The sequence below is a fragment of the Psammomys obesus genome, unplaced genomic scaffold (assembly GCF_907164565.1).
Source record: "Psammomys obesus unplaced genomic scaffold, mPsaObe1.curated_primary_1811, whole genome shotgun sequence".
NCBI classification, from domain to species: domain Eukaryota; kingdom Metazoa; phylum Chordata; class Mammalia; order Rodentia; family Muridae; genus Psammomys; species Psammomys obesus.
The window spans coordinates 4,036,485-4,052,550 of NW_026596079.1; the positions used below are offsets into that span (position 1 = coordinate 4,036,485).

Consider the following 16,066-nt stretch of genomic DNA (forward strand, 5'->3'; position numbering starts at 1 on the left):
GAGTTTGCAGATAGTGGGTAAATCAAGGCTAGTCCAGACACTGGAATGAGGGAGGGGATCACAATCTTCCTTAGACTCAAAGCAGATACAACACAAGGAAATAAAACATTTTCTGTTTTTTTTTATTATGTTATAAAAAATAGACCCAAAATATGTTTGTGACATTTACCATTCCCAGTCATATCCCTGAAATACAATACATTTTAAGGGAGTGACCTCTGCCCCTTGGGAAACCACAGGGCTGATATCTTTGACTCCACTAACACATACATTAGTAGTTGGAATGTGTTGGTCATGGTGATAGACACATGGGCCATTTCTTCTGCATCAAGTCACATGGATATAGCATGAATAGCTGAGGAGTGCTTTTATGGAGATGACAGATGTGGACCTTACAAACTTCATGGGATACAGCAGTAAGCTATCCCCATAGTGCATATATATGTGTGGGCAGCTGGCTTCCTTCTCAGATGTTGACATATTAAGTTTGGATGCTATAACATGAATCTAGAGTAGGAGCCTGGACCAGGCTCTGCACTTTGGTAGCATAAGAATTAAAGAGCCCCAGGCAATCACTGAGGTTTGGACAGCTAGGACTAGACAGGGCTCAGAACTTGTCACATGTAGGCAGGAGCTCCTGGGCACAAGTAGTCAGTAACATTTGGCAGTACTAGTGCTTTGTATACTTAGGAACCCCAAAGATCAGTAAGTCTCATATTCCTCCTCCATTTGGAAGATAGGCAAGTTGTCATTTAGTTACCCTCCCACCCCGCCCTGCTCTCAGCATGAAGTTTCTACCCTGGAAAAAGCAGACAGCATTAGTAGAATCTCATTCTCTGATTCAGGGATGGAGTCTCCTGTGAGGCATAAGAAGGCCATCAAGGACAGAGCAGGGGAGAGTCTTTCTACACTCTATTCATTTATAGTCCTCTGTTCTTCCTTAGCCATACAGACAGTCCCAGCTTACGATGGCTAAACTTTATCATGTATGAAAAGAATATTTGTTTAGAAAAAATAAAAACAACTCAAATTTAATGTTAATCTTCTCTGGGGCTAGTGCTTTGCAAGGTAGTATTCTGTCTATAGTCTCGACAGTGGAAGAGGCTGCAGCTCCCTCAAGCGGTGTGAGCATAAGGGGGAAATTCTGATATGTAGGTTAGTGGTTTGCAAGGTGGCATTCTGTCTATACAGACAATGGAAGAGGCTGCAGCTCCCTCAAGGCACAAGACAACAAAGGCAGACAAAGGACACTAGTGCACTGTGGTGCTGTTAGTGCTCAGCGAGTATATGCAATGCACCATTGACTTTCAGTATCTTTGACTCACACTGGGTTTATTTGGCAGCATCCCAATTGTTAGTGTAGGGCATCTGTATTCAACAGAGAACAAAATCCTGGTGGTGTGATAAGAGAGAACATAGAACATGGTTGAGGAGAGAACATAGAGGCAGGAGACCTAGAATGAACACTTCTGGGAACAGTGCATTTCAGGTATCAGGTAAAGCAACTCCATGCATGCATGCATGAGGTCCTGAGCTGTGTGGGACACCTGACTTGGCACAACGTGGGACTTCTTGGAGGACATTCTTCATTGTGCCCACCTGTGTTATCATCTCACTGATTTTTTTTTTTATCATCCTGTCCCTATTTGAATTGAGGCAAAAACACATAATATATAGATCTATTGGAAAACCTGCAGTTCAGTGGTATTTAACTTGCAACAGAGTTCAAATGCACAGAACACTGTCTAGTTCTATGAATTTCATCACCTAAAAGCGATGTCTCATTATCAGTCATCCCGTTCCATTGCCTCTTCCCCTAACCCCACAAACATGAGTTCATTTTCTCTCTCTTTGGGGCTGGGTCTTGCAAATGCTATCTTGTGCCTTTGGCGCCTTACCTCTTCACCTAAAAGAATATTTTTGGGGTTCACACATGTAGTGAATGTTAGGTTCCTAAGAGTCAGGTGCCTGAGTTTCTCAGCGATTCTGGCTTTGAATTTTCTTATCTGCCACAGTGGCAGGTTTCATGTTCTCTGGTATGGTAGCCTGCTCCAGAGGGAGAGGAGATGCAATGGGAGCCTCAAGTCTGCAGTCCAGAGGTGTAAAGACAGCAGAATGGCACTGCGGAAGAATAAATGTACTAGCTTGGCCAACCATTGCCCTGAAAGAGACAGCAGTGCAACCAGGCCTGCTGTTAAACTTTGGATCAGAGGAGTTCCATGATCACTCCAAAGAAGGGAGAGAATCCAGGTGCCACTCAGGGCAAATGCTCTGTGATATAGGTCTCATCCCACTCACTACTGGATCTAGCATACCTCCTTATTCAGGACCCTGGAGGGTAAGGAGATAGAAATCAAGTTTGTTGGTCACTAGGGATTATGCCAGTCATGGATACAGTGGACAGAGGTCCAGGGTTGAGCTCTCTGCGGCTCCTATCTAGCGTAAGAAGCCCCTGCCAGATCCATGTCCTAAGCAGGACCCTGTAGGGGAAATGAAAAATTATAGACTTCCAAATCTCAAAGGACAATGGGAAGGGCAGTCTTGATGGTGTGCCTGCTGCCTTAGACTAGGTTGCATTGCATCAGGACATTCTGTTTGGGACACATGTACATTAATGCTCTTGATATCTTCCTGACACACCAATTCTTTTTCACTTTAAAGATCTCTTATTTACTTACTTTGTGTCTCTAGTGACATGTATTTATATTGGACCCAATTTTTTATCTGGTGCTAGTACAGGCATGCCATCTTTTTTTGGCCAGTTTGCATGACATGTCTAGTGTCCATCGTTTTATTTGAATTTGCTCATGTCTTTGACTCTAAAGTGTATCTTTTATAGACAGCAGCACATTCTTGGGTCATGGCTTTTGTTTTGTTTTTGTCTATCTGCCAGCTTCCAACTGCTGATTGGAGCATGTGGTTAATTTACACTTAATGTACTTACTGATCTGGAAGGTGTTAAATCTGCCATTATGCTGCTTGCATTCTGTGATCTTTTGTTCCTTTCTCCATTATTGTCTTTTGTGTGTATGTGTATTATAAGTAGATATTTTCTAGTGTGTCATTTCCATTCTTGTGTTGTTTCTTTTATATTTTGAATTAGTTCCTTAGTAACTGCTCTAGAAATGACAACGGGCATCTTTAAAAACAGCCAATTAGAGTTATTATTTTACAACTTCAGTAGTTTTTTTCTAACATGGATTTTTTTTTCTAACGGAGACCCAGTCCTTCTCTCATTATTGTTGTACAAATGAAGTGTTTATGTATCTATTTATCATTGCCTTATAATTAAGTAGCTGCCTTCAACACTGCTTTATAATTATTGCTTTATAAGTAGTTGTCTTTTATACAGAAGGAGAAAGGTTATGAATAAAACTATCTGATGTGCTTGTATATTTACATGTGTAGTTACTGTTACTGTCACTCTTTAATTATTTTTATGAATTTGGGTTATTGACTACAGTTCTTTCATTTCAATTGGAAGGACTTTTAAAAATATGCATTGCAGTAAAATTCTGCTAGCAAAGAATATTTATAGTTTTTTTGTTGTTTGTTTATGTAAGAATGTCTTAATGTCTGTCTTTTTTTAGGGGGATAGTTGAGTTGGATATAGAAGTTTTGCTTGATTTGCAAGTTTTGTTTAGCCCTTTGACCATGTCACCTCACTGTTTGAGAACATCTTAAATTGCCTGAATTTTCAGGGTAGTTTAAATGGATGTAAAATTCTTGGCTAATTTTTTCAGCATGTTGACCATGTCATCCTGTTGTCTTCTGGACTCTGGCTTGGGATGAGAAGTCATTTCTGGATTTTATTGAGAAAGCCTTCTAGCAATAAGTTGATTTTCTCGTTTGCTTTAACCTTGCAACATTGTCTCACACTTCCAGTAGTTTAAATGTGATGTATCTAGGTGTGGATCACTTGAAGTTCATCATTTTTGGCATTTGTTAAGCTTCTTAGATGTTCAGATTAACATTTGAAAGGTTTTGTTCACTATTTATTTAGACGTTCTTCCTGCCACTTTCACTCTTTCTGCAAATCTCCTATGAGTGTAGAACGTCTCGAGTCTCTGAAGTTCTGTTCTTTTTTTCCCCCCATTCTTTTTAATTTCATGTTTGCACCTGCAGATTCTAGTCCTGGTTGCATCCACTCACCCATGTACCTACCACCCTGACTAGAACCCGCAGTGCCCCTCTTAGTGTCACTGCTTATAATTTATTGGAGCAGGGCAAATACTTGATCCTCTCCCCCCAAGTACTTTCTTCCTCTAGGAAGTAGAAGTGATCATCTTCAACCAACCATGGGCATGCTATTGGAGAACATATCTACTGGTATTAGAACCTAGTCCAGCCTATTTGTTTTCACTTACTTGGTTTCTTATCTTCGCTTTTGAAATAAAACCTCTCAGGTCAGGAATAGTGTGCTTTTGGCTAAAACACAAATGGATGTTAGCAACAGAGGCAAAATAGAGTCCAACGCATTCTTCATTTAGTCTGTTTAGGTGAATAAATTGTGGCACTTCTGCTTGGAGTTGATGAATTAAAAATGATGCTTTTGAACAGAATATGCTATTGGCAATAGATGAGTGTTAGCATTTTCCTATAATTGCTTATGTGCAGTTTGCTCTCAGCCATGGAAAACATATTTAGGAATAGGATTGGGGAACCATACAGAAAAGTTCCCAGGTCTAGGTGGAAAGATAGTGAGTAGACACTCCTCAGCTTTCGTCTCTCTTCCAGTTTCTCTTGTTTCTTCCTGTTGTATGAATTCTTCCAGTGACCAATTATTATTCCAATAGCCAGCAACTTTCAGGGTGGGAAAGTCTAAAAATCAGAAAGCAAACTAAAAATAAGTGGCTGGAAGTCTAGGAGACAATCAGGATTGGGTTGGGTGGAGATCTTCTTCTGCCTCCTTCTTTTTGTTTGGGTTTTGGTGTCTCTAGCCCTGCATGGTTAGGAGACTTGCCCAGATCATACAGCTGAGATGGGGAGGTTCCATAGGACTAGGGTCATCCATCTCTAACTGCTATCATGTAGCAGTTGTGGCTATCACACATCTGCTGGCAATGCCTGCCTGTACCCTTTGCTTGTGGTGTCTCACAATGCTGGTTGATGGGAATTGGCTGGGACAGATGCACAAGTGTCCACCCTAGCAACTGTCATCCTTGCTTTTTTGAGAAGGATATCAAGGACAATGCTCCATTTGGGCATGGTTTTCTCGTTGTGAAGCTTCAACCAAGAAGCTTAACTAGGTAGATGCTTGCCCTTGGGGACTTTGTTGGCCCCTGGGAATCCATCTAAACCCCTGCTTCACCACAGCCCAGAAAGGGACACTATATCACAAGTAAGGCTGTGAACTTAAGTCTTCATTCAGGGGTTTGGAAATCCTGTGCTCTTGTGGCTCTGGGGAGAGGGGCACACCGGCAAAATAGAGGTCAGTGCAAATAATACAGGGTATCTTCTAGAATGACCTTCTGTAGAGAGGCTTGAGGCCAGAGATCATGTGAAGAGTGGACGTTGTCCCTCCACTCTTTAGGCCTTCCCTGTATCAAGGTCAGGGCTCTCCTTATCTCTCATCACCCACAGGTCTTACTTCACTATAAGCTTCACCTGAAGCCATCTGAGCCTGGCACCATTAGCCTAGGGAGGTGAGGCACTCCTTCCTGCTGAACCATCCAACGCAAGGCCCAGAAGCTGCCAATCATTACTGATTTCCTTATTCTATCACAGATTTCTCACACATCAGCCGCTTTTCTGTCCTCCCCCCCTCCTTATGAGTCTTCTATTTGTCTCTTCACATTTTCTTGTAGAGACTTTTGGATAGTGGAGAGTATAGGAAAAAAATGCAAAAAAGGAAGAAAGCTTTGTGTAGGTACAATGACAGTACCAATAGGAGGACCTGGTTTTCCATTTTCTGATCAAGGGGCCAATGTGGGCACCTCATTGGTACTGTGAGTGTGGCTGACAGCAGGGGCTTACTTAGGATTAAGGCCCAGATCAGTCTTACATGGGAGCTTAGAAAGTCCATGGGCATCACCTCATCCATGCTGGAGAGAATATTGAGTACCTGGAAAAGATACCCCCTTTTCTCCAGGAGATGAGTTATTTATTGAATATAAAAAAGGTTTTAGCTCAGTTCCTGGTATCATGTGCTCTCAATAAATACTGGCCATTACTATTTTTATATTTTATCTATGCCCAAATTCCATTAATTGCTGGTACTTTCTGAGAGAAAAATCCACCATGTAACATAAGTTCTGGCAGTGAAAGACGTTAGAGACTTCCCCCTTGGTTGTATCCCAGGAAGAAACATGGGCAGGTGGTAACTGTGCATCCTTTCATGTTCGTCAGCGACAGAGCACCCACCAGAGGGCACCCTTGTACCTCTGGTGGCAGGCAGAGGAAGAGCACAGGCCAAGGCTTCCACTGTCCTGCCACCCTGTGGGCTTTTTGCGGACAGCATTTTCTCAGTTGCTCCTAAAATCAAGCCCCTGGAAAGGAGAGGGGCCCGCAGGCTTTCTTAAAAGCATGTTAAGAGGCTCTGAATCAAAGCTTGTGTGGAGGAGGATAGGGAGCCCCAGCCTTTCTTAAAACCACGGAGAAACTGTGAACCCAAGCCTGAGATACTTGGGGAGTTGGGGGGGGGCTGGAATGTGTTCCACCCCAGGCAAATTCATGTCTGGCTTGAGCTCGCATCAGTCTGGTCACGGACAGATGCCTCAGTGGCACCACCGGCCTTATGAGACAAGATTTTGTGGCTCTTTTATGTGTGGAAGACATCCCAGCCCGTCCCTTTGTCCACTTTCCAGGAGAAATGCATGCTTTGCACACTTAATGTTAAAAAATAAAAAGTATTTGGGTATTAATACAAACGTAAAGAAAACTGGCCAGGAAGCCAAGTTCCTTCCAGGAATCAGTGAAGCACACGGAGGGGCGTGTGCTTTCTGATTATGTAAAGCAGTCTGCCAGGTTTCCCTCTGCAGAGCACAGAGGGCACTGTGTAGAAGCAAGGGCTTAGCATGGGATAGCCACAAACATTGGTCATTGATGCATACCCCTTCCAGTCGAAAGGCTAAATGCAGGAAAGCAAACTAGAAGATGCTATGTGACTTAAAGAGGTTGCTTCACTTCAGTCCTCTCTACGGGAGAGGGAGGAAAGGTTTAGAGACTGTGGGGAGCTGTGGGAGGATGGATAAGGTGGCTAGCTGCATCGTGCCATCCAGTGGGAACCATCTCAGAAGCTCAAGGGCTAAGGCTAGCTCCCTTCCGAGGCATGTCTCCTCTCAAAGCCACCCCGAGTCATTCTTTATTGGGATTTGGTGCTGGCTAAAATCCTTGCTATCACAAAACCCTGTCTGCCATTCATAAATATTTTATTCCTCTCGGTAGCAAATTCCCCACCACCACTTTCTCCGAGCCTGGCAGCTGGAGAAGGCAGCATGGCACCCTCACCCTGGCACCAGGCCCTGGGCAGTCACAGTAAACATGATAAACAGAATGGTGAGGCTGGAGGATGAAGCATATTGTCCCTGAGGTGGCTCTGGGCTCAAGCCCAACTGGCCTGCTGCAGGGCCCGATCTTGACTACTAGGCAAGACTTGCATTGTTGTAGTGGGAGCTCAAAGGTGGTTTCTGAAAGTCTGCAGCAGTAGCTCATGCCTGTCATCCACGCACTTGGGAGGCTGAGGCAGGCGAGGCGGATTTCTGTGAATTCAAGGAGAGGCTATGTAGTGAGTTCTAGGCTCACTCTATGTAGTGAGTTCAAGGTCTCACTACTAGAGAGTGAGACCTTGTCTAAATTGAAAAAAAAAATCAGAAAAAAGGTCAGTTCTATAAGTGACCATGAGCATGTGACTCAGGGAAACATCCATGTCACCTTCCTTGATGGGGCAGAGTTTTAGGATGAATTCTGGCCTTCAAATGCCCAGTCCAAACACTGTCTCTGATGTGCTTTTTTTTTTTTTTCTTTCTGGGCAATATTTCAGAATTTGGACTAGAATCAATTGGCAATGAGGTCTTTTGAGAGCTGTGTGTTCCCTGTCTACCAAGGTTACTCTGATACGAGGTTGAATTTATTACTAGACCATCTCTCTACCTCTGAGACACTGCCTTGGTGCAGGGATACAGCACTGAACAAAATGAAGGACAATAAAAGCTCCTCCTACTCTACTCCTCCTACACGACTTTTCCCCACTTAAACTCTTGCTTTTAGCATCATCCTTGGCAGCTCAAAACACGAGGCTCAAACCCCAGCTCTGAGGATGTCACCCTGCTAACTCACTTATTGGCTTTCTTGTGTATGGGCTTGGGGTTATTACCCCATTTGATTAGGGTCAGTATGCAGTTAGACAGAGATGGCACTTGAGGAGTCAGACTCTTGGCTGTCACATAGTTGCTCTTCTTTCAGTGTTCACTCTTTATATGGATCTGGGGGTTGGGATATTCCATTTTCTCTCTTAGTAGTATATATATCTGTATATATCCAAGGACATTGACATGCCTCGACCTCTCAGATACCAAAACCATTACAAGGGACGCTTTCAAATGAGTCTTCTTTACCTTCTAGGTGGTAGTTAAGGCCAGTAAGCATCCCTTATCCAAAATGCTTCAGCTCAGTTTTGTGCTTAGGGCTTGGGATCTTTCTGGATTTGGGAATACTGGTATCTGTGTAATGGGATATTTTAGGGAAGTGACTCCAGGGTAAATGCAAACTTCATTCACGTTTCACATGTATGTAATAAACAGCTTGAGGAGCTTTTTAGATCGAACAAGGTTTCATTGTATGGAATTTTCTATTTGTGGCATCTTATTGATACTAATTATGTCTTGAGAGCACAGGTGTGTAATTCCAGCACTTGGGAGGTGGAAGTAGGAGGATCAGGAGTTTAGGGCCAGCCTCATCTACATAATGAGTTTGAAGTTAGCTTGGACTACAAGAGACCCTGTCACGGAACAAAGCAAAACAAAAGGTTTTGGGTCTTGTAGCACTTTTGATTTTACATTTTGAGATTGGAGGTATTTAATCTGTACGCTGAATCCCTTTGTATTGATATTTCCCTGAATCCCTTCTACCCCAGTGCTCACGGGACTCCTGAACTGTTTTTCTTTGTCTTTCTGTACTCCAGTTACCTCTCTGTTAGACATGTCTGATATTTCCATTTCTTCTCCTGAACCTCACAGAACCTTTTCTGACCATTGTCCCTACCCTTCTTCCCCTTTCCGTAGGATATGGACATGCTGCGCCCGGAACCGACGCTGGAAAGGCCTTCTGTATGTTCTACGCTGTGCTCGGCATCCCTCTGACGCTGGTTATGTTCCAGAGCCTGGGCGAGCGAATGAATACCTTCGTGCGCTACGTGCTCAAGCGTATCAAGAAATGCTGCGGCATGCGCAACACCGAAGTTTCTATGGAGAACATGGTGACCGTCGGCTTCTTCTCCTGCATGGGTACTCTGTGCCTCGGGGCGGCTGCCTTCTCCCAGTGTGAGGATTGGAGCTTCTTCCACGCCTACTACTACTGCTTCATTACACTGACTACTATTGGATTCGGCGACTTTGTGGCCCTGCAGTCCAAGGGTGCACTCCAGAGGAAGCCATTCTACGTGGCCTTCAGCTTCATGTATATCCTGGTGGGCCTGACCGTCATCGGAGCTTTCCTCAATCTCGTGGTCCTGCGATTCCTGACCATGAATACCGACGAGGAGCTTCTGGAGGGAGAAGTTGGCCAGATTCTTGCTGGAAACCCAAACAGCGTGGTCGTCCGTGTGCCGAGCAGCCGCGGAAGGCACCTGTCCGGATCTTTCTGGAAGAAGTACGGCAGAACCCTCTGCTATCTCTGCTTCCCGAATGTCGCCGCGCTCCAGGATGATGATGACGCTGTTGCTGTTGCTGCTCCTGCTGGTGCCAACGTCAGCAATGTCCGGGCTACTGTCCACTCCGTTTCCTGCAGGGTTGAAGAGATTCCTCCCAGCGTGCTGAAGAACAGCTTCCTACGGCCCCCATTCGGCGCCCTGCCTCATGGAATGCACACCTGCCGGGAGAACCACAGGCTGACTCTCCGACGCAAGTCCATCTAAGCGTGGGGCCGGAAGTAGGCGGAAGAGTCATTTGTCATTCAGATGTAAGTTTCATTGTCCCAACTCCTCTTTCCCTCCTTATTTATTATTATTATTCTCTTTTTTTGTGATTACAGTCATCACCATTCCTTTCTCTCTTCCCTCCTCTCCTGGTTTCATGTCTTTCCTGCCTTTCCAGCCAGGCAGAGCTGTCCAAAGGGAAACTAGAGGCCCATCCTCTCTGAAACTCGCACCTGAGCATGAAGCATGGATTCCTTCCTTTCTCCCCAGCAGAGTTATGCCTTACATTTCTCCCCACCCTGCCTCCTCTCTCTGGGGTGGCTTTCCTAGGACAGGTGTGAGAACAAGAGCACCAAGACAGAGCTGAGAGGATGCCCAACCCGAAGCCTTTGACTGCCTAACCCGTAGCGCTGTCTCTGACCTAACTCCTCTCTTCTTCCCCAAGGACTGGGTGGCTGTGTGTATGCATGTGTAACATAGGTGTGCGTGCCTCTGTGTGCAGGTGTGTTGTGCGACAAGGTGGAAAGGATCAGGTACTCACTCCCCCCTTTTCACTCATGCAATTCCATTAACAGTCTCCTGGAGGCTGCTTCCTAACAAACTAAACACTGCAAGGTTTAATGTATCGCCTTGCCAAATTGAGCACATCCAACAAAAGCACTTTTGACCCGACATGTTATCAGATGGCCATAGTTTCAATTGGCCAGCTTCTAAATCTCATTCACTTCTCATTTAGGGTGTAGGTAGGCAAGACCACAGGGATCAGGTTAAGTTGCCAGTTTAAAATTAAATCTTAAGAAGCATGCACTTTGTGGAACCGGTATGCACCACTGACACAAGAAAGCGAAGGTCCGCAAAGGGGTAGTCAAAAGCCACTCGTGTCAAGGTACTCAAGAGCATTTTTAATTTCGGCATTTCCAGTTCCAACAGTTTTCCCTGCAGCTGGAGTTGTCAGGGTAAACAGGGAACTTGTTGGGACCCAAGAGTATCTATTTTATTATTTCCCTCTTCCTAACGATGATGACTGTGACGATGATGGCTCCGAAGCCTCCACCGGCATGGATAAGAATCCTAGTTTTGGAATGCTTGGATGAGAATGGGTATCAGAATGGTGATGTGTTTTCTTTTCCTAATGAGAAAGCGACAGGGCATTCCTTGTTAAAATATATATAGAGAGATATATATTTCAGGAAAGAGTGTCTCTAAATGCATTTGATCTGTAAATAGGGAGAAGTTCACGTTGGTCTCAGGAAGAGTTTTAGAGGCTGTATCTTTGCCTAGTGAGAACTTGTCAATCTCAGGGGATGCTTTTGTCTAGGTAGTGGAGATGGCCCCTTAGGGAACGGTTTAGGCTAAAGAATATGGCACATCGTATGTAGGCCCTTTCAATTACAGGAGTCCGAGGGCAGCTCGGCCTCCACATTCACTGAGGGACTCTAATTTCTCTCATCGCCATCCCTGCCATCTCTAAAAGTCACTCATCCACTCATCCTCCCACTCCTTCTTCGTATACTGGAAGTTCCTGGCTTTTGGATGGAAATGGCCTTTGGCTACACTACGCACGCACAAGGAACGCACTTACTGGTCTTCAAGATTTCTTAAAGGACACAGCATCCAAATGCCACCAGTCCCAAGCATGTGTGCCATTGGGCTGAAACCAGGAGCATCCAGGACTCCTCTGGAAAGTCAATGTGTGCACTTAACGCTCCACCCCATGTTGAAATACCCCCTTCGCCTAGGACACGGGACCTTCAAAAGGAGTCTGTGAACCTTAGACTCTCTTGGCCAAAGTTGACGTATTCAAACTTCAAGGTCTTTATCAGTTCACTTGTTTGAGATTTTGTTGTGTGGAATGCCCTGCACGGGGCTCTCAAGTCTGTCCAGAGAATAGAAGCAATCACTCTTCTTGAATGTTTTTGCTCTGCAAAGAGATTGTTGGCTCTTTTGGGTCACAGACGTGACAGTCCTGATGCCTATATGCAGAGTACTTTATGCCTCGGAGGAGGCTTCCTGGAACACATGTAGGAACTTCCCCCTGAAACTGTTGTAAGATTTGCCCTCAAATGGTGGTGGTGGGGGGTATGTGTGATCACCTTTGATCTGTACATTGCGCTGAGGCACCGAGAGAACCAAGGATCCACTCTCAGTCCCTACCCAGAAGGGTCCAGAAGGTGGACTCCCTGACACAAAGGTGTCCTGACTCGGCCCTCCAGTGGAAGAGGAAACTTGCTTGGTGTCTCCACAGGGCCAAACATTAGGCCTAGGGTTGATGCCAGAGGGACATAGGTTTAGTCTATCTTCAGAGCTGGCTTCTCACTCATGTGTATCTGTACAAAGTGGTCACACTGTGACCATTGTTGCAGGAAGGATTTAATGACAGGGAGATACTCTTCTTTCTGGAGAAACATAGACAACACCTTCTACACTCTCACAGACGTGACACTCCCTTCTGCAAGGTAAAGGGCTATAGAATGAGTTCTCTTTCCTCCTCACATGATGACCACTGATGGAAGCAACTGAAGCAACTTGTACTTGGTCATGGTTCTTGAAACCCTCCCATGTCTTTGGCTACTTATTGCCAGTTCAGCCTTGGAAGAAAGGGCACCAAGATGTCTCTTGCAAGCTTAACATAAGAGCATTGAGGGAGGGAATGAATCTAGGCTTATCTCCCTGTGAGTGGTTCTTCTCCAATGGCCCATTTGTCCTTGCATGGGATCTGGTGAGACTGTTCTCTGAACATATCTAGTGATGAGCTGCCTTGGGGTGAGGGCAGGGAGAAGTCAAGTGCAAGATGGGTGTGGGCCATCTCTACAAAAAGCCCACCAATAGAGGCCAAGGGCCTCCATGCAGGGGGAGCACCACTGACTCCCTTATTTTCAGAGGAGGAGACAGAGATTCAGGAGGGTCAACATATCTGAGGTCATGTGTCCAGAATATAGGTCTTCATCCTTCCTTTTGCCGTTGTCCTAGCTGCTTTGTTGCTGTTTCGCACAGCATTCCAAAGATCCCCTATTGCTGGATGTTATTGTGTCCCTGGCCAAGGCCTCTTTCCCTCTCTCATGCTCTTGGCAACTTCTTTCAGCCAAGTGATTATTGTACCTTTCCCTCCAGTTAACCAAACCCCTTCAACAGACCTCATGTTAGGTTGCTTGCATAAAAGATTCAGCTTCAGGAACTGGAGGCTAGCTGGCTGTCCAGTGCCTGGAAGTCAATTTGCCTTGTATATACTTAAGAAGATATCTGACTCACTTGAACTCTTCACTAAGTGATCTCCATCTTTACTTCATCAAAGACAGGAAGAAGTAGGCAATGATATGGAGTAACCCAGGGCTCTGGGCTTGCTGATTTCTAGTGTTCACCCTATTTTGATCCTTAAAGGTACCCATACCCAGAAGAAGGTGCTGTCTCACCCATCAGCCTGTTAGACTTTGAACAGCAGAGGGAACTTCCCTCCCAGGGTTTTGAGATATTCTGTTAGCTCCCAAACTGGAACCAGATCTGTTCTTTCTTGATCACCCCACCCAGTTTCAAGGCCAATGCAGCAGCCTCCAAGACCAGAAATCCCATGATCCAAATGCAATCAATCACTCTCTTCTTAAGGCTGTGAGAGTTCATGGTGGGTGATTGACTGACTGTCATGGGTGCCAGAAGCATTCAACATGGCTTTAGCAGATGGGTGGACACGTATGTTCTCTGTGCACCTTATTGAGAAGACATCTGGAGAGCGGATAAGCTGAAATAGATCATTTTTAAGCAATTTCATCCAGATATAAAAGCTGCGCAGACCTTGACTTCCAGTGCCATTCTATTGCAGCTGGAATCTAGAGGGGTTAAGGTTCCTCAGAAATCTTTCTTGTCTGCATGTTTTGAGAGAAAGAAAGATCAGAAAATGATGACCCATCATGGAGGCTCCCAGCCTCACCTCCATATATTCTTTCCAAAATAATAAGTCCTAAGTCAGAAACTCTTTGAGAGTGTCCATAGGAATGTGAGATCTGAGATGCATGCTGGAATGTGTCCATTCTACCAGCTCCAAGCTTTCCAGAATCTGTGAATTGTGACTTAGTTCTGAAAGTAGTTTGACTTTATCTGAGATGCATTTCCCCCAGAGCCAAGGTCTTTTCAGGATGCAAAAGACATCCTAGATGAGGAAAGAGTGGTAGGGCAGGGATTAGTTCATCTGTCTTGCCTCAATGGGCTTTTGGAAGTCATTTCACTCCTTGAGCCTCTGTAGCTTTCTCTTTAACTGGATGGTACAGTTTACGGGCACTTAGCACAAGATGAGCTTGACTCACAAGAACTTTTGGCTTGGATTATCTGCTCACATTTGAAGTTTGAGCCACCAAAAAGAAAAAGAAAAAGAAAAAAAAACAGCCAAAATTATGGCAGGAGATGGAGGGCTGGAAAGATGAAGAGACACAAGTGCTGGTATAGAGCATTGGTAGTTATGTGGACCATGAGTGTAATGCACCATGGGTTCCCTAAAGTGCTAGGCTTAGGTTGACTTTCTGTGGTCACATATTGACCACATGTTGGTAGAGGTTGCTGATTCAGGAAAACAAATGTCTATGATCACAATTTGCCTGACACCAACTTTGAAAAAAAACAAAAACAAAAACAAAACATCCCAAGGGTGACAGAAAAGTTCATTGACCAGCACCATGGGTTTTCCTTTACTTCTCAGTACCCCCGTCAACACTGAGATGGTTGGAAGATGAATTGTCTTGCTGTCTACAGCTTTGAGGTGGTTCAGCCAAAGATAACATTGTATATCTCCCATTAAAAGTGCATTCTCTTACATAGCAGTGCCATTGTTACACCTAAGAAACTTAGAGTAAGAATATCTAACATAGTAATATAATCTGTATAAAGAATTCCCCTAGTGTCCCAAAAATGTCCTACTGAGCTTGTTTGTGAACTTAAGATGCCATCCAAGATCACACCCCACACCTGCTTGTCTTGTTGTTCCTCAACCCCCCAATTGAGGGCATCACCCTCACTGTGTTTGTGTCTCTTGATAAGTGATATTTTTTGAGGACCCCACGCCCGTAGTCTTGTAGAATGCCCACGATCTGCTGTCGTCTGCTTGTTTCCTTGGGTTGAGAAACTGTTGACAAGAAAATGATGTAGTTGATGTTGTTTAGCCCTGATTTATGCATTTGATGTTTGTCTATCTGGGGACCTCTGTGGTTACTGCTTTTGTTGTGAATAAATAAGTCATATTAAATGTTGTTTTCCTCTGTTAGGGGACCTAACTGCATCTTCAAGAGAGGCGTCCATGGATGCTGGGTCTCACTGTGAAGCCCAAGCAGGCTTCGGATTTCTGACCTCTCCCGGGACCTCTTCCAGGAGGGGCGAGTGTCAGCACCCCTTCCCCTAAACACCTGTGGGAATGGCCCAGCTATACCTAGACAGAAGGTTCAGAGACATGCCCCTTGTAGGGTTCCTTGCCTGCAAATCTGCTGGGCCACTTTGGCTCCTAGCAGCAACCTCATGAGTGGCGATGACCACCACAGGATCTCCTCATTCACTACTATAGAAGTGTGACTTGTTATCATGTCACTGCCCTGCCCATCAAAGGCTAGCATTTGTTCTTTCTGTCTTTGAGATCTTTGCTCTGGCATGATCTAGAGCACACTCCTTTCCCTTCCAACCCACAACACATACCTGCCATTGCTGTGTGACCTTTGCCCTCTTGGAGGGTCTCCCTGTTGCTCAGCAGCATGGAGGAAGAGGTGGAACGTCTTGGCCCTTCCTTCAAAGCCTTTCCTGCCCCTTTTGTCCCCTGTGGACTTAGCAACGTCCTTCTCTGTGTTCCTCTGTGTCTGCTTCTCCTGGGGAACATACTGAGAAGCAAATGTCCCAAGGGTCAGCCTTAGGAGCAGAGAGTTAAGAAGCACCCACAAAGGGTAGGGAGGCCCCAGGATAAAGCAGGTCCACGCATGAGTTATCTGGCTGAAACAGACATGGGATATTCCAATGCAAATCCCTGGA

The 16,066-nt window shown here is 45.0% G+C and overlaps 1 protein-coding gene across 2 annotated transcripts in view; it reads left to right on the forward strand.

Annotated features, from left to right (window-relative positions):
- The window catches only part of Kcnk9 (potassium two pore domain channel subfamily K member 9), a 34,741-nt gene extending 18,914 nt beyond the window's left edge, over positions 1-15,827 (forward strand). Inside the window, exons 2-3 of one of the 2 annotated variants that reach the window (XM_055626463.1) lie at positions 9,222-10,086; positions 10,189-15,825. In XM_055626463.1, the coding sequence (XP_055482438.1) occupies positions 9,222-10,072 (851 nt within the window). In that variant the 3' untranslated portion in view covers positions 10,073-10,086; positions 10,189-15,825. Of the gene's footprint in view, positions 1-9,221 lie in introns of both variants that reach the window. The other variant, XM_055626464.1, reaches the window with a different exon arrangement.
- The last annotated feature ends 239 nt before the right edge of the window (positions 15,828-16,066 follow it).